This window comes from Chrysemys picta, chromosome 1, assembly GCF_011386835.1.
Source record: "Chrysemys picta bellii isolate R12L10 chromosome 1, ASM1138683v2, whole genome shotgun sequence".
Lineage (NCBI taxonomy): Eukaryota > Metazoa > Chordata > Testudines > Emydidae > Chrysemys > Chrysemys picta.
Window position 1 is genome coordinate 88,041,178 of NC_088791.1, and position 16,344 is coordinate 88,057,521.

Here is a 16,344-nt window from a genome sequence, read left to right on the forward strand (position 1 = left end):
TCGTCTTAAGCTGTTCATGCTTTTTATGTATGAATCTTATTTTTGTGTGGCCTCTCTTCTCTTCCTACTGTAGTCTTGTCATATTCTGGACTTTTTGCAGCAATTCAATGTCCTTTTTTTAAAAACTGATCAGTACTGTACACGGTACCTAGGGCTGGAGAAGGGCCTTTATACATTTTAAACCATTTTAGTACTGACTATTTAATACATCTCATTATTCTTTTCACTCCTTGTGTTGCTATACAGTGCAATCAGTTTGGTGGCATTGCTAGGATAGCTCAGTGGTTTGAGCCTTGGCCTGCTAAACCCAGGGTTGTGAGTTCAATTCTTGAGGGGGCCATTTAGGGATATGGGGCAAAAATCTGTTGGATGATTTATGCTATAGTGACCTCTTTGATCTCTTTATCTAAAATTACAGGAGTGTTTTTGCTTTTTAATGGAACTAGAATGTATATAGTATTTTGGCATAAATGTTATTGTATTTCACTTTATGACTTTGCAACAGGTACTTCAATAATAGTTCTCAATGTAAGAGATAATCCACATGAGGCACTTTTTCTTATAGGATAGGAAAACTTGATCTAAATTAAACAAGCTGTTTCCATATCTATTCTAGACTCCCTTGATAGGAAAAGTCAAATTCATGTGGAATAGAGTGTAGGGTGCTATAAAGATCAGAGTCAGTTACACAAGGTTAGTAAAAAAGCACAATATATCTGCTTCTGTATAATCTGTATATTCAAAAAATCAGAAAACAAATTACTTTTGAGGAAAGCATAGTTAATACAGATGAGTCTAATGGGATGTCGCTTTGTCATATGTAATAAAAAGGCAAGAGTAAAAATAAGCTTGGGTTATTCATTACGTAAAAGCTTCAAAACAGAGCATATTTATTGTCCGCATTGTCTTGTGGTATCTCTTTATTCTGTCTTCGGGCTGAATGCGGATGAGTATCCAGTCCAGTTTTTTACAATATCTTGAGATATGTAACTGAAGTTTGGCAAGACAAAGGATTACATCTGCCTTAAATATTTATTTAATAGGCATGTTATCTTTTCACTATAAATAAGTAAATCTGACTAACTGAACATTAGTTCTTCTTTGAGTGATTGCTCATGTGTATTTCACAATAGGTGTGCATACTTGCCACGTGCACTGGTGCCGGAAGTTTTTCCCTTAGCAGTACCCGTGGGGGGGAGCGCTCCCGCGACCCCTGCAGTGGCGCCTGCCTGGCGCGGTATAAGGGGAGCTGCGTGCTCTCCCCACCCTCAGTTCCTTCTTGCTGCCAGTGAAGGTGCGTTAGAACTGCTCTGCTCCAGCTTTGCTGTAGCTCAGCCCCAGAACTGTTTGTTTGTTCAGTGTTAGTACCTGTAGTTAGTTAGCTGTTTAGTTAGTCAGTGAACCCGGACCGGGACATGCCCCACACCCTGGGGTTTAAGTCGTGCAGCTCTTGTAGGCGTTCTATGCCAAAAAGTGACCTGCACACAGACTGTTTGCGCTGCTTGGGAGAAACCCATATCAGCGAAAGGTGCAAGATTTGCAAGTCATTTAAGCCTCGGACCAAAAGAGAAAGGGACATTAGGCTCTGGGCCATCCTGATGGAGTCGGCGCTGATCCCGGCACGCCACTCCGAATCGGTATCCGGCACCGCGGCATCGGTACGCGGCTACCCTCTGGTGCCATCGACCAGCCAGCACTGCTCCCCGTCCACGGGCAGGCCAAGAGGGCCAGGAAGACTCCCTCTTCTCAGCGGCACCAAGGGAAGTCTGGGACAGAGGCTAGGCCTATGTTGGGCAGTCCTTGGTCCCCACCGGGCCCCAGGCCTCGGACTCAAGTTGAGCAGAGTAGCCCGGCCCCTTCAGGACAAGTCTCTCCGGATGCCGTCCACGCCTGAAGCCCTCCAGGCAGCCCAGGACGTCATGTCCATGCCAGTGCCTGGAGCGCCACCGATGTCTGGCCCGCACTCCAGAGGCAAGCCGCTGCTGGAATCTTCACAGTCGCCTCCGGCCTGGTACCGGTCTCGGTCGAGGAACATTCCTGACACTGATCACTGCCCAGCGACCGCTCGGGGCACAGGCCAGGAGGATCACCCTCAACGCCAACCAGACTGTCTGGCTGGTCCTGTCCAGCCAGGACTCACAGCACCGCTCGTCCTCAAGGAGCGACTATCGACGGGACCACGATGGGCATCACTATCAATCCTCGTCTCCGAGAGGGTACCGCAGTCGGTCATGGCACAGTCTTCGACGCCGTTCCCACTCGGACTCCCGCTCCAAGTGTCCGCCAAGACATCGCAGCCCCAGACGTCGATCGCCGGCGTCTCGCCATTGCGGGTCTGCCCGTCGAGGCCATTCACGGAGCAGCTATTACCGACGGTACCGGTCCTCCACGTCGAGATCGTGCTCCTGTGGCCATCGTAGATTCAGTCACCACCGCTCCTCCCGGTCCAACGACAGCAGCAGATCTTATGCCAGCCCAGTCTCCATTCATAGCAATCCTTCTATAGGCCGAGCTAGGCCAGCCATCCTGGACAGCCGGCCCCGCCTGTGCCACAGCAGGTGCAGTGGCACTGAGCATCATGGCTGGCCCAATGGTACCAGTGGGCACCGTGGCCTCCAGCACAGCACCTGGTAGGAGCTCGCTCGGTGGCTGGAGCTTCGGAAGCACCGTCAGCCTCCCTCTCCAGACCCCTGAGAAAGGAGTCGATGGGACGTATGTCCTCGGCACCGTGCCCGGAGTCCAACAAGGTGGTGGACCCTCCGGTGCCGGCCAACACCCAGAGCACCGCACCGGCCTCTTCACCCTGCCCAGAAGAGGCAATTGCGGCCCCGCCCCCCTCCGTCCCGCAGGAGTTATTCATGGCCCACCAAGAACTCTTAAAGAGGGTGGCAGCAAGCCTACACCTCCAGGCAGAGGAAATGGAGGAGCCTTCGGCCTCCCTGTTTAACGTATTGTCCCCATCGGCACTGGGTAGGATGGCCTTGCCCCTCCTTGAAGGGGTGGCTACGATTTCAAATGCCCTGTGGCAAACACCGGCCTCGTTGGTCCCCATCTCTAAAAAGGCAGAATGCAAGTACTTTGTACCCACTAAGGGGCATGAGTACTTGTATACCCACCCAGCGCCCAACTCCCTGGTGGTCGAGTCGGTCAACCACAGGGAACGACAGGGTCAGTCAGCCCTGACCACCCCAAAGAACAAAGACTCTGAGACTGGACTGTTTCGGAAGGAAAATTTATTCATCTTTGAGCTTCCAGTTACAAGTGGCGAACCATCAGGCTCTCCAGGGCTGGTACGAATTCAATCTGTGGGGCTCCCTGTCTAAGTTTGAGGACTCCTTCCAGGAGCATGATAGGAGTTCAAGGCACTAGTGGAGGAAGGGGCAGTGGCCGCTAGGGCGTCCCTGCAGGCAGCCTCGGATGCTGCGGACACAGCTGCACGATCAATGGCCTCCGCAGTGTCCATGAGACTGGCATCATGGCTCCTGCTCTCTGGGCTGTCCATCGAGGCGCAGTCTTCCATGCAGGATCTCCCGTTTGACGGGAAAACTTTGTTTGTGGCGAAAACAGATACAAGGCTGCTTGGCATGAAAGACTCCCGCACGACCCTCCAGACTCTGGGCCTCTATGTCCCGGCTCCGGCAAAACCTAAGTTCAAGCTGCAGCAGACTCCCGCCCAGGCCGCCCTCCCGAAGTACGAGGCTGCCCATAAGAAACAGCGGGACTATAAGAGACACCCTCAGAGGCAGTCTTGGCCTGCCCCCCAGCCTGGGTCCTCCAAGAGCAGGCAGGGAAAAGGCGTTTTTGACGGGATGCTCAGGGGTACCCCACCAGTCTTCAGTAGGGATCCACCCCCAATAAAGCTTCCCTTCTCAAACCGGTTGTTTGCTTTCCTCCCAGAATGGTCGCGGCTAACCTTGGACCAATGGGTTCTCAACACCATCTCCCGGGGTTACACTCTCCAGTTTACTTCCTCCCCGCCCAACCACCCCCTGCCCCAGTCCCTCTTGGGGGGACCACTCGCATGAAGCTCTGCTCGAGCAGGAGGTGGGACGGCTCCTAGGACTAGAAGCTATGGAGGCGGTGCTAGAGGAGTTCATGGGCAAGGGAAATTACTCATGTTATTTCCTTATCCCAAAGGCCAAAGGGGGCTCAGGCCCATCCTGGACCTCCAAGGTCTGAACCAGTACATGGTGAAACTGAAGTTCCGCATGGTCTCCTTGTCCTCCATCATCGCCTTCCTGGATCCAGGGGACTGGTACGCTGCCCTCGATCTACAGGACGCGTACTTCCACATCCACATATTCAAGGGGCACAGGCGCTTCCTCTGTTTCATGGTGGGACAGAATCATTACCAATTCACGGTCCTTCCGTTTGGTCTGTCCACTGCCCCCAGGGTGTTTACAAAATGCATGTCGGTGGTAGCGGCCTACATCAGACGGCAGGGGATCCAGATATTTCCCTATCTGGATGATTGGTTTGTCAAGGGTACCTCTCGGTTGCAGGTGAGGGATCACGTGGCGCTCCTCCTGTCCATGTGCACCACCTTGGGCCTGTTGGTAAACAACACCAAGTCCACATTAGTTCCAGTCCAACGCATAGAGTTTCTCAGGGCACTCCTGGTTGCAGTGTTAGCCAGGTCCTCTCTCCCACCAGACAGATTCAAGACCCTGCAAGGTCTCATCGACTTGGTCATAAGGTTCCCGGTGACAACCTCCAGGGTTTGCCTGCAACTCTTGGCTCACATGTCAGTGTGCATGGACGTGGTCCGTCACGCCAGACTCAGGATAAGGCCCCTCCAGCTCTGGTTGGCCTCAAAGTTCTCCCAGGCCATGGACAGGATGGACAAGGTCCTCACCGTACCAGACTCTGATCGCCTCCCTACGGTGGTGGTCCTCCCCAAACAACATGCTCCAAGGGGTCTCGTTCAGGGACAGGGCCCCATCGTTGGAGTTGGTGTCTGATGTGTCGGACCTGGATTGGGGGGCCCATGTGGGGAACTTTCAGACCCAAGGCCTGTGGTCGGGTCAAGACCTGACCCTATATATAAACGTCAAGGAGCTCAGGGCGGTGCGGCTGGCGTGTACAGACTTTCGCTTGCACCTGGAGGGCAAGGTAGTCAGGGTCCTCATGGACAACATGGCCTCAATGTTCTATATCAACAGGCAAGGCGGGGCCCAATCCTCTGCAGTGAAGCCTTCAGGCTGTGGGACTTTTGTATAGCCCACGACATCCACATGAAGGCCTTCCACCTACCCGGCGCCTGGAATGAGAGGGTGGATTGCTTGAGCAGGGACTTTTCCTCGCAACGTGAGTGGTCCCTCCACCCAGAAGTGGCCTATCGGCTCTTCTGAAGGTGGGGAACTCCCCGGGTGGACCTATTCGCGACTCGGCAGAACCGGTGATGCCCCCGGTGCTGCTCCGGGGGGGGGCGCTATCTCCGATGCCTTTCTCCTGTCCTGGGCAGTCCGGCTTCTCTAAGTCTTTCCCCTGTTCCCTCTAATCAGTTAGACAAGGCCCGGGTCCTCCTGATTGCCCCCACGTGGCCCAGGCAGCATTGGTACGGGACCCTCACACACCTGGCAGTAGCTCCACCCTGGCTGTTGCTGCTCCACCCAGACCTGCTCTCTCAGGACCAGGGCCGCAGCCTCCATCCCAGTTTAGCGGCTCTTCACCTCACGGTGTGGCTGCTCAGTGGTTAGGTGGAGAGGAGATGTGCTCAGAGTAGGTTCAGCGCGTCCTCCTTGAAAGTACACGGCCCTCTGCTCGCTGCGCTTACTTGGCCAAGTGGTCCCTGTTTTCTAGGTGGACGGCGGACCAGGGTATCTCCCTGGTGACCGCGCCAATCCAGCTTAGCCTTGATTACTTCCTCCACCTGAGAGCCCAGGGCCTGGGGCCCTCATCAGTCAAGGTGCAGCTGGCAGCCATATCGGCCTTCCATCTGCTGGTGCAAGGGCACACGGTATTTTCCCATGCTATGACTGGCCAGTTCCTTAAGGGTTTGGACCGTCTTTTTCCATATGCTAGAGCCCTGGTCCCACAGTGGGACCTAAACCTGGTGTTGGCTCGTCTCATGGGGCCCCCGTTTGAACCACTGGCCACATGCTCCTGGTCTCACCTCTTGTGGAAGGTGGCCTTCCTGGTTGCAATCACGTCGGCCAGGCGAGTCTCAGAGCTCAGGGCCCTGACCTCTGAGCCACTGTACATGGTCTTTCATAAGGACAAGGTCCAGCTCCACCCACACCCCGTGTTCCTCCCGAAGGTGGTCTCCACCTACCACATGGGTCAGGACATTTTTCTACCGGTCCTCTGCCCCATGCCTCACGCGTCCAGTGAGGAGCGCCGTCTCCACACGCTCGACGTGCGGCGGGCTCTGGCTTTCTACCTCAAGTGGACTAAGCCATTCAGAAAGTCCTCGCAACTGTTCGTCGCCTCAGCTGAGCGTGCGGGGAGCCATCCGATTTTCCACTCAGTGGCTTTCCAATTGGATCACTTCGTGCATCTGTTCCTGTTATGACAGTGATACTCACTTTTGTACTGGTGACCCCTTTCGCACAGCAAGTCTCTGAGTGCAACCCCCCCTTATAAATTCAAAACACCTTTTTTATATATTTAACGCCATTAAAAATGCTGGAGGCAAAGTGGGATTTGGGTTGGAGACTGACAGCTCGCGACCCCCAACATAATAACCTCACAACCCCCTGAGGGGTCCTGACCCCCAGTTTGAGAACCCCTGTTATGAGCTGGTGGATGTCCCCCCGCAACCCATTGTGAGGGCGCACTCGACTTGGGCGCAGGCCTCGTTGGCTGCCTTTGTGGCCCACGTCCCCATCCAGGATATTTGTAGGGCCGCCGCATGGTCTTCGGTTCAGATGGTCACCTCACACTATACGATCGTCCCCCAGACCAGGGATGACGCCAGGTTCAGCAGGGCTGTTCTCTATCTTGGAAACTTGTGAACTCCTACCCACCTCCAACAGATATAGCTTGGAATCCCCTATTGTGGAATACATATGAGCAATCACTCGAAGAAGACAGTTACCTTTTCCGTAACTGGTGTTCTTCGAGATGTGTTGCTCCTGTCTATTCCACATCCCACCCTCCTTCCCTTCTGTCGGAGTTGTCTGGCAAGAAGCAACCGGGGGGGGGGGGGGAAGCTCCCAGCTCCCCTTATACCGTGCCAGACAGTTGCCACTCCAGGGGTCGCAGGGGCGCCCCCCCTACAAGTACTGCTAGGGGAAAAACATCCGGCACAGGTGCACGTGGCGAGCACGCAGACCTATTGTGGAATAGACATGAGCAACACATCTCAAAGAACACCAGTTACGGAAAAGGTAACTGTTTTTTGTTTCATGGTAAAAATTTGGTCATAGATCTACATGTTGAAATTCAGGTGACAACTTGAGATTAGTCTAGTTTAGGAAAAATTCCTCTCAGCCACCTTGTCCACCATCTAAATTAGACTAAAGTAGGGAGATAAGGGAGGCCATACAAAGATCAGATGCATAGATGAAAAGCCTAGGAAGGACTTTCAAATTTCCAACCAACACTGCTCCAGGGTCACAGATTTGGAGGTAGCTTACTTAAAACACACCTTCATCAAAATACTGTACCTCCCTCAAAACAAGCTGAATAGGGGATCATGAAAATTGAGTTTCAAAGCTCTGACTGTTTTACAAATTCCCCTATAAATACTTTGGAATTTAGTCAAACTGATGTTACCAGTGTAATGTCTAGGCCTTGTCTAAGCTAATGTAGTGTTGTGTCTAGGCCTTGTCCACATACGCAGGCACATGCTGCCCACCTGATTTGGAGGGATAATCTTTAAACATAAGGATATTCTAATGTCCTTTGTATTTGCAGTCAGACTGCCCACTAAGGTGTCGTGACAGTAGGATTTTTTGTGATGTGGAAACAGGAACTCAGATTATCAGTTTTCCACACAGATTAATGCTCGGACATCAAATGGTGGTACACTGTTGGTCATGATGAGTGTGGGATGAGTTGAACTTGTGTTGATGAAAGCTTTTTATCTGTCACTATACTTCCCTAATTTATCCACCATAGGGAAGGACAGGTGCTAATGTGCTAAGCTTTTTAGGTACAACTGTTGAATTTCATGCTTGTGTATCACACTGGAAACTGAATATTTTCAGCAAAGTGCCATACTTTGGAATCTGTTCACCTCTCAGTGGGGACACAAGTTTCCATCAACATGAATAGAGTTTATGAAATAATGCACACTGAGAGAACAGTAGACCTTCATGACTGAAATGCTTGGTTTTACCTGAGCCTGTTTTTTAAATGGGAGTTGGCTTTTTCATTGCAGCTTTATCAAATTAATCTGTTGCCCTAGGAACAAAACAAAGATCTATCAAACCTATTTCTAAGATTATCTAAGAAATCAGAGTAGAAAACCTTTCCAGAAAGATATTGAATGGTGGATTTAAACTTGGCACAAGTTTCCCACCTTTTCCCACCCTCTTCCACACACTGCTTAAGTTACTGAAAGAGGCTATGAAGAGAAACAAGTGTGAGGATGAGGAAGTATTAGTCTCATATTACCAGTTTAATGGTGGTAAACTGAAACAAAAGTCTCCTAAAAATATTCAGTTACACCACCCACCTTCATCTCCCCTCCCGCCCCCCCAAAGTGGTAGAGGAACTTCCTTGACAGACCCAGGTTGATCTGGGATTTAAATTATCTTCTTGTTTTTATATATCATGCCAGTTTTATGATTCAACTTGGATTAAAACTTGACTTTTAATAAAGAAAAGAGCAGCTCTGGGCTTCAGGAGCCACACTCTTAAATAACATGTAGGAAGCTTTATTATAAGTGGTGCAGGTAATGATGACTGTAGTTAAGGTTGCCCAACATTTTCCATATACAACTCTGTTTTCAGTTGCTTATAACTTTGCCAAACTCTAACCATTTGGGCTGAAATTTGCCATACAATGCTGCAGAAGTATTGCATAAGAACAGAGGAATTGACAGACAGGACACCTATCTGACCCAATATGACTTTAGCCACAAATTGAGACTTCAGAAGAAGGTGCAAGCAACTGGCATCTTTGAGAATTGCAGAGGCCAGTGAGGAAGGCACAGACGTCTGAAATTTTGACCAAGTGGCTGCAACTTTAATTCCTTCACAGAATAATTTCTCAAGGCCATCTGTCCTGGGCGCACTGGGGAAGGCAATAGATCAGGGGTAGGCAACCTATGGCACGCGTGCCGAAGGCGGCACGTGAGCTGATTTTCAGTGACACTCTCACTGCCTGGGTCCTGGCCACAGGTCCGGGGGGAGGAGGGGCTTTGCATTTTAATTTAATTTTAAATGAAGCTTCTTAAACATTATAAAAACCTTATTTACTTTACATACAACAATAGTTTAGTTGTATATTATAGACTTATAGAATGAGACCTTCTAAAAACGTTAACATGTATTACTGGCACACGAAAACTTAAATTAGAGTGAATAAATGAAGACTCAGCACACCACTTCTGAAAGGTTGCTGACCCCTGCAATAGATGATTCTCCTGTCATCTACCCTCCCAGTTTCAATGCTCAGATCCAGAGCATCATATTCACAGGACTCAACCCACCCACTTAAAATCAGACCTCATCAAAGTCTGTATTATTCCAATTCCTACTGTATTTTTCATTGGTGGGTGGAGTGGTAAGAGGTCCTTTTCTGCTTAGCCTGGCCCTTTAATTAATTTCCCCGTGTCCCAGCCAGCCAAACCAGGAGCCGGTGGCAGGCACCTGGATTACTCAGAGAGAGCTCTTCAGTTAAGCAGAGCTGTCCCATTGGCTGAGTGGTGTCATGGGGCAGCCAAGTGGCTGTAGCCTATCCACCTTATCCCTACCCCAGAAAGCCATGTTGGCTGGGAAAGCCAGCTTGCCCTTCTTCCTATACTTTACAGTCATGCCCTGAAGCATAAAAATTTGTATCTGTCTTTAAAAACAAAACAAATACACACATTCCCTCCTTCCTCTCCCCCTATATAATGTAGCTGTGGATGTTATCATCTATATAGATGTCAAGTCCTTTCTGAGATCTGTTAAGCTCTTGACCTCAGTGCCTTGCGGGAACTCATTGCCTCAAATTAATTATATTGACTTTTAAAAAAATATTTTTGTCAGTTTTAAATTTCTTACCTTTCAGTTTCATTGAATGTCCCTTTTTGCTTTTGTATTATGAGGGTAAATTGGAATGCCCAATTTACCTCTTTATACTGTTCTATTAATATGTATATCTTCTCTCCAAACACAGTCCCAACCTTTTCGATCTTTCTTTTACCTCAAATTGGTTTTTGTCATCTCTCTGGACTCCTGTTTATGCCAGAGTATGTCTTTAAAAAAAAAAAAAAAAGTGTGATGCCAGGTGACCAGAATTGATTAGGTAATGTGGCATTTAGACTATCTTTGGTATTTTCCGTCCCATTTCTTATACGTCCTGACATCTTGCTTGCTTTTTTTTTTTTACACTACTGCTGCACATTGAGCTGTTTACATTGACCGCATGGTGTCTTTCCTGGGTGTCACTACTTGCCACTAAATAATTTATAGTACCACTCCTAATTACTGCCACATTAATACCAAGTAGGGAATGAACAGTATCTGGTCATAAAATCATTCTGCACATTTCAGGCTGGCAGGTGTTGCAGAAGCATTTTGTTTGGCCCCTAGTTAGTCATTGGAGAGCACTTGTCTATCTTCTGCAACTAAATGGTGTTGACTGGAGAGATCTACCTGTCCTACATCCACTTCTGCTGACATAACATGTGGCTCTTGAAGGTGGTGGTAAATGCCCATTGAGAATCTCCCATAATCATTTTTCTGAGTTAGTGAATTAGAACCTTCTTGTATTGAGAGCTGAATCCAGCAACTTGATTTTTATGGTGTTGTTTGAGGGCCATAGGCACAAACCTAATGGGAACAGTTGTAAGTTGGGTCTTCCATGCCACAAGTTCACGTATCTTTCATTTCAGCTAGACTTTGAGGAAACTAGACTAGTTTTCCCACCTGTTGGCTAAACAAGAAGTTGCAAACACATGCCCAACCTTCCAAAGGAATTACAGGGAATAAAAAATTCTAGAAAGCACAAAACTAGATTAAAGTAAAATAGGATGAATGACTAATTGACAAATCAGTGAGAGCAAGTACAAGTTTGTGCACCAGGGTTTCACACTAAATGAGTGCAGAACAAATCTGTGAAAACCCATCACTTTCCTACAAGCATATTGTACAGGGCCTGATATATTAGCCACTTGACTGCCACATACTGTTAAGCATGCTCTAAGATTGTTTGATAATAGCATTCTTTAGTTCTGTGAGCTAGGGTTGAAGTAAGTTAGTCTTTCACGTCTTGATTGGCTTGAGAAAAAAACTTCTCTGATCTTGTTTTCTGCTGTAGTATGTAAAGTTTGAACTACTTTTGGTACTTGAATAATTTGCAAATAGTGGGCAGGCTTTTGGATTAATAATTTCTGCTGTTGGATTTGTTGTCTCTTGTGTCTCTCGTCTTTGCTCGCTGGTTGAGACTTGACATTTGGTTTTGCTTCTTTTCTTCAGATGTTATTTATTTGCAACTTCTGAAGGATGAGCAGTTCTCTAGCCTCAGCCAAGAAGCAAAGATAAACTGTAATGCTTGCAATTATTTGATGTTAACAGCTTTTAAGATAAATTTTGTATCCTGAAAATTACTATGGAGTGTGATGATCAGCCTCCAACTAATGTGGATAACTTTAGTTACTGTATAGTCACTTTGGAAGTGATTTGATGCCTTTGTCCTCTTCCTGGTTTCCACACCAGTTAAAGTCTGACTATACTGTGCACAAGGGCCTTCACCCTTATTATGTTCTAGATTCTGATTGCTGCCATATAGGATGGCATGCTTGGTCATGTTACATACATATAAAGAGATTGCTTAGAAGGGCTATTGGTGATCTTTTTTTTGGCACGTGAAAGGTCAGGAATACCCTGCTGAAATCCTTATGGCACATTGGCTGGATGTAGTGGATTAATATGGTAACTGGACTTGCTGTTGATGCCATGAGTCTAAGTTTGGCTTAGATCACAAATAATGATTTAAGATATTGAATCACTTGTCTATATGTTGAGCAAAAATTCCTTCCATATGGAAATATAAACGTTTATTCTCATGAGAAGTCTTGGAGAAAGAGGTGCCATATCAGGACAGAGGAGGTGTTGGAGAACTTTCACACTGCATGCTCCCTTTAGGCCTAGGCACTCACTAAGGATATCTGTTCTTCACTCTGAGCAGTCAGACTTACAAATGTCACTGAAGAATGGTTGGAGGTAGGGGAGTGTACCCCATCCTTCTCTTTCTCATCTTGTTGGATTGGAATCACAAATTAGATGCCACATGATCCAGTTGGTTGCAGTTCAAACTTCTTGCCAGGGCTTAGTCTCATCCAGTGCTGGTGGAGCAGCATTGCCCTACAGATACTGCACTGTGAGAGGCCACTCTTCAGATATGGCATCAAACATCTCTTTTACTCTCTCTCTGGCTGTCAAGGTGGAAGTTGGCATCAGTGATTTAAAAGACTAAGGTAACTACAGTGTGCTGGCAAACTTTCCCTCAAATAGAAAATGAGATCTTGGCTGACTGTAAATTATTGCTAAATAGGGCTTTTTGCATTTGCTGATACAATCGCTGCATCATCAGTATCTTGGTCTGTGAAGTGCTTTGGTATCCCTGGAGTAGAAGCAGCATTGTATAAAATTAAGGTCTGCTCTGTTTGACATGGTATCAGCCCCTGCTGTTTCTGTATTAGTGTTCCATAAATCATTAAATGTAATCATCAGGCACTCGACTACGGCAGTGACGAAGGCAGTATAAGAACCTATGTAGAAGAGAATCTTCTGTTATCCCATTGCCCTTCTTTGGTAATGGATGCCCTGAAACCATCAGGGTGAAGGAGTTCAGCGTTCACTGTTTGGTGTCTTGTTTCAGCTGGAGCAGATTGCAATGCTGGGAATTATTCTGAAAGATCTTTTAGGAATTTCCTCCTTTGCCCTTAGGCTGAAAGAGAGAAATACATTCTTTCTGACTTAATGCGCGCATTGCTACCTTTTCCTTTTGAATAGCATCTGCAGTGCTGTAAATGAGCAAGCTGTAATCAAACAGCCCCCTTCTTTGGTTTTCCCAAGTGACTAATCACGTTAGACTTCAGTAGCAGAGCCCTAGCCTTTCTTCATTTTAATATACTGGAAGGCATTCTCAGTGGCAGATTTTAGCATCCTCTGTCTATTCATAAAGCAGATGAATTGGGTAGACTAGATGTGCGATGCCAGTCCTCTGATAAAAGATCTTGTGGGTCTTCTCCCACTGGTAATGAAAGGAGAGCCATTGTGCCCTTGACCATTCAGGTCTCTAACTTGAATAAATGGTGACGTGAGTGGGGAAGGAGTTAAATCTTTCTCCTGCACCATTACACTAAAAAAGTGAAACAAAAAAACATGCCAACCCCATCTTGATTAATTCATAGTCCATATTAAAATCCCTTCCCCCAGTTTCTTGATAGGGAAACTGTATTAAATGATTAGTAGAGAGAGAAGATTCCCTTCCCCCACCAAAGAAGGACATCTGTTTCTAACTTCAGCTTTTTATTTTTTTATCTTTCATTTTTTTTTGTTGATAAATCTCCCAGACAACAGCAGTTCTGTAGAGAGTTTAAATATGAAGGAATGGCAGGACGGGCTAAGGGCACTTCTACCGAACATTAACATCAACTTTGGTGGGCTGCCCAATCCTTCTTCCCCCTCCAACGCCAACCACAGTGTACCAACGTCCAACACTGCCACCTCCGACAGCCTGAATTGGGACAGCCCTGGCAGCTGGATGGACCCCGCAATCATCACAGGTAACCATTTCTCACTCCTTCAGCTCCACTGGCAAACATCAGCTGGGTATTTGGTACAAACTAATCGGCATCTGAAAAAAAAAAAATCTGTATGCGGTGGTCTCTTCCAGCTTCCATCCACAAAACCTCAAGGAGCCAGGAATCCTTGTGGAACAAATAGGTATAATAAACCCCCACTTAGCCCTTTCCAGTGCATGCCCAGGATCTTCACAGGTGGTTAGGATGCTCAGTGCATAACTAGGCTCATGTTGGCATCCCTTCTGCTGGATGGCATGTCCGGTATGTGCACTGCTGGTCTTCTGTTAATGCCTTCAGTGCCTGGACTTTCTAATTTAAAAATGAACGTACTCCACTTGTTTATAAAGCTCTCTTTTATAAGGCTGTCTGGTTGTGTATCTCTGTTAGATAGGCTGAAGCATGATTCAAGAAGGGAGAGCAGGAAGAAAAGCATGCAGTAGTGATAGAAGTGGGTTTGGGTAGGTAATGGACAGGGACCTGGGCCTTGTGATTAGGGGGGCTTGGCAAATGCTTGATGTAAGAATATGGACTTGTGACAAAAAAGTATTTCTAGGAGGGAAACTCTCCTATTTGGATTTAAATGTTCATCTTTGTGGGAAGGGTGATATATAGATATATATATATATATATATATAGATATATATATATATATAGATATATATATATAGATATATAAACACTGTATAAACATGTTTTCTGTGCAAACTAATTATTTTCTCACCACTGCCATCTATTAGGTTAAATTGACCTCCTTCACACTGAACATGTTTCTGTCATGACTCACCTGTTTTTCTCCCACTTCTTTCTTCTCTTCACAGGGATCCCAGCCTCCACAGGAAACAGTTTAGACTCCCTTCAAGACGACAATCCACCACATTGGCTAAAATCTCTTCAAGCCCTCACAGAGATGGACGGCCCCAGTGCAGCCCCATCACAGACCCACCACAGTAACCCCTTCAGCACACAGATCCCTCTGCACAGAGCCAGTTGGAACCCCTACTCTCCCCCTTCAAACCCCACCAGTTTCCACTCCCCTCCCCCAGGCTTTCAGACAGCCTTCAGACCCCCCAGTAAAACCCCCACAGATCTACTACAGAGCTCAGCGCTGGATCGTCATTAGGAAAGGAGGAGGAAAAAACATGAGAAATGCAGGAATTGCCCCACCCTGATTCCTCCCCACACCCACCCACCATTCCCTTCTCATATCTTTCTTTCTGAAGAATCTAGTTCCTGATCAAATCTTCCCCTCCACCCCCAAATGCAATGCGATCACAGGGTCATGACCGTATTTTTTTTGTTGTAAAGTTTCTGCTGATCCAGTGTTTGAAATACACTGTTTAAAAATATTTCCTTAAACACTGTAAGAAAAAAAAGAGAGAGAAATCAAAGTGCTGTCTCAATGCTTAAAAAGAGAATATATCTGTCCTATGTCTTTTGCACATAATGAGCATTTCTGCCTAGCAGAAAAAGTCAATCTACAGTAGGGGAGAAATGTAATGCTAAAATGTAGAATCAATTACAGAAATATGAACATTTTATTTTTAATTTAAACAAAATTACTGAACATGTGGAGGAAAGCAGTGGCCTCGCAGTTATTTTGCATTCAGGTGTCACTACACAGGGAAATTGCTATGTATTTTTTTTTTTTTTTTTTTTTGGAAGGGGGTACTTTGTGTACGTCAGTAAGAAGTTTGACGAAGTGGGTCAAAGGACAAAACTTGTAGAAGTAACTGGCATGTTGCTAAAGAGTGGTTTAAAGGGGGAAACGTTTTTTTTTAAAATTTTGGCTTTAGATTTAAAGTAAACTTTAATGTTTTAAAAGTATTCACAGATTTAATACCTAGCATATAACATAATATAAGCAGCTGAAACACGAGTGATATTTACTTCAGTCTTTCTGTCTCCTCTGTCAATCTCTCTCTTTTTTTTTAAATTCACCTGACTAGGGCACTCTGGGATAGCACTGCATTGGGGCCACATGATCACCATCAGGAGCGCAACCTTTGACCTCCTCTGCCTGCAGCTTTTACTTAACCCTGTAGTTTCTGGACGTTTGTGCAGTATTGAAAAGACAGGAAAAAAAGAAACAGATAAATAAACATGGTTATAACCTGACGCTAAAACTAAAAACAAGGAAATGTACCTCTTTCTTCAGAATTAAAACTAAAATCTTAAATAAAACAGAAAACTTGATGATGACTTTGTATTCCTTTTTCTTGGTTTTTAACTCTGCATGGGGTTTTATGGAGTACCAGCAAATCCTACTAGCTTCTTCCCATTCATCTTAACTGAAACTACTCGTTACAATAAAAGTATTTAGCGGAGACCCAAAACATACTTTGAGCCTCTTGCATTGGAATGGAGGACTGTGTATACATATAAGTGTAAAGCTATGGAAAAACAAAGGGATAGTGACATCATGGTAAGTGTATAGATT

At 46.5% G+C, this 16,344-nt stretch overlaps 1 protein-coding gene across 12 annotated transcripts in view; it reads left to right on the forward strand.

Annotated features, from left to right (window-relative positions):
• CNOT4 (CCR4-NOT transcription complex subunit 4) overlaps positions 1 to 16,106 on the forward strand; it is a 124,011-nt gene extending 107,905 nt beyond the window's left edge. For 7 of the 12 annotated variants that reach the window (XR_010591513.1, XR_010591512.1, XM_005305264.5 and 4 more), the window contains 2 exons: positions 13,677 to 13,889; positions 14,726 to 16,106. Coding sequence is in view for 9 of the 12 variants with exons in the window: in XM_005305264.5 (XP_005305321.1) it covers positions 13,677 to 13,889; positions 14,726 to 15,027 (515 nt within the window). In the remaining 3 variants the exon portion in view is untranslated. Of the gene's footprint in view, positions 1 to 13,676; positions 13,890 to 14,725 lie in introns of those variants that run through there. The other 5 variants (XM_005305267.5, XM_005305266.5, XM_065561464.1 and 2 more) reach the window with 2 other exon arrangements.
• The last annotated feature ends 238 nt before the right edge of the window (positions 16,107 to 16,344 follow it).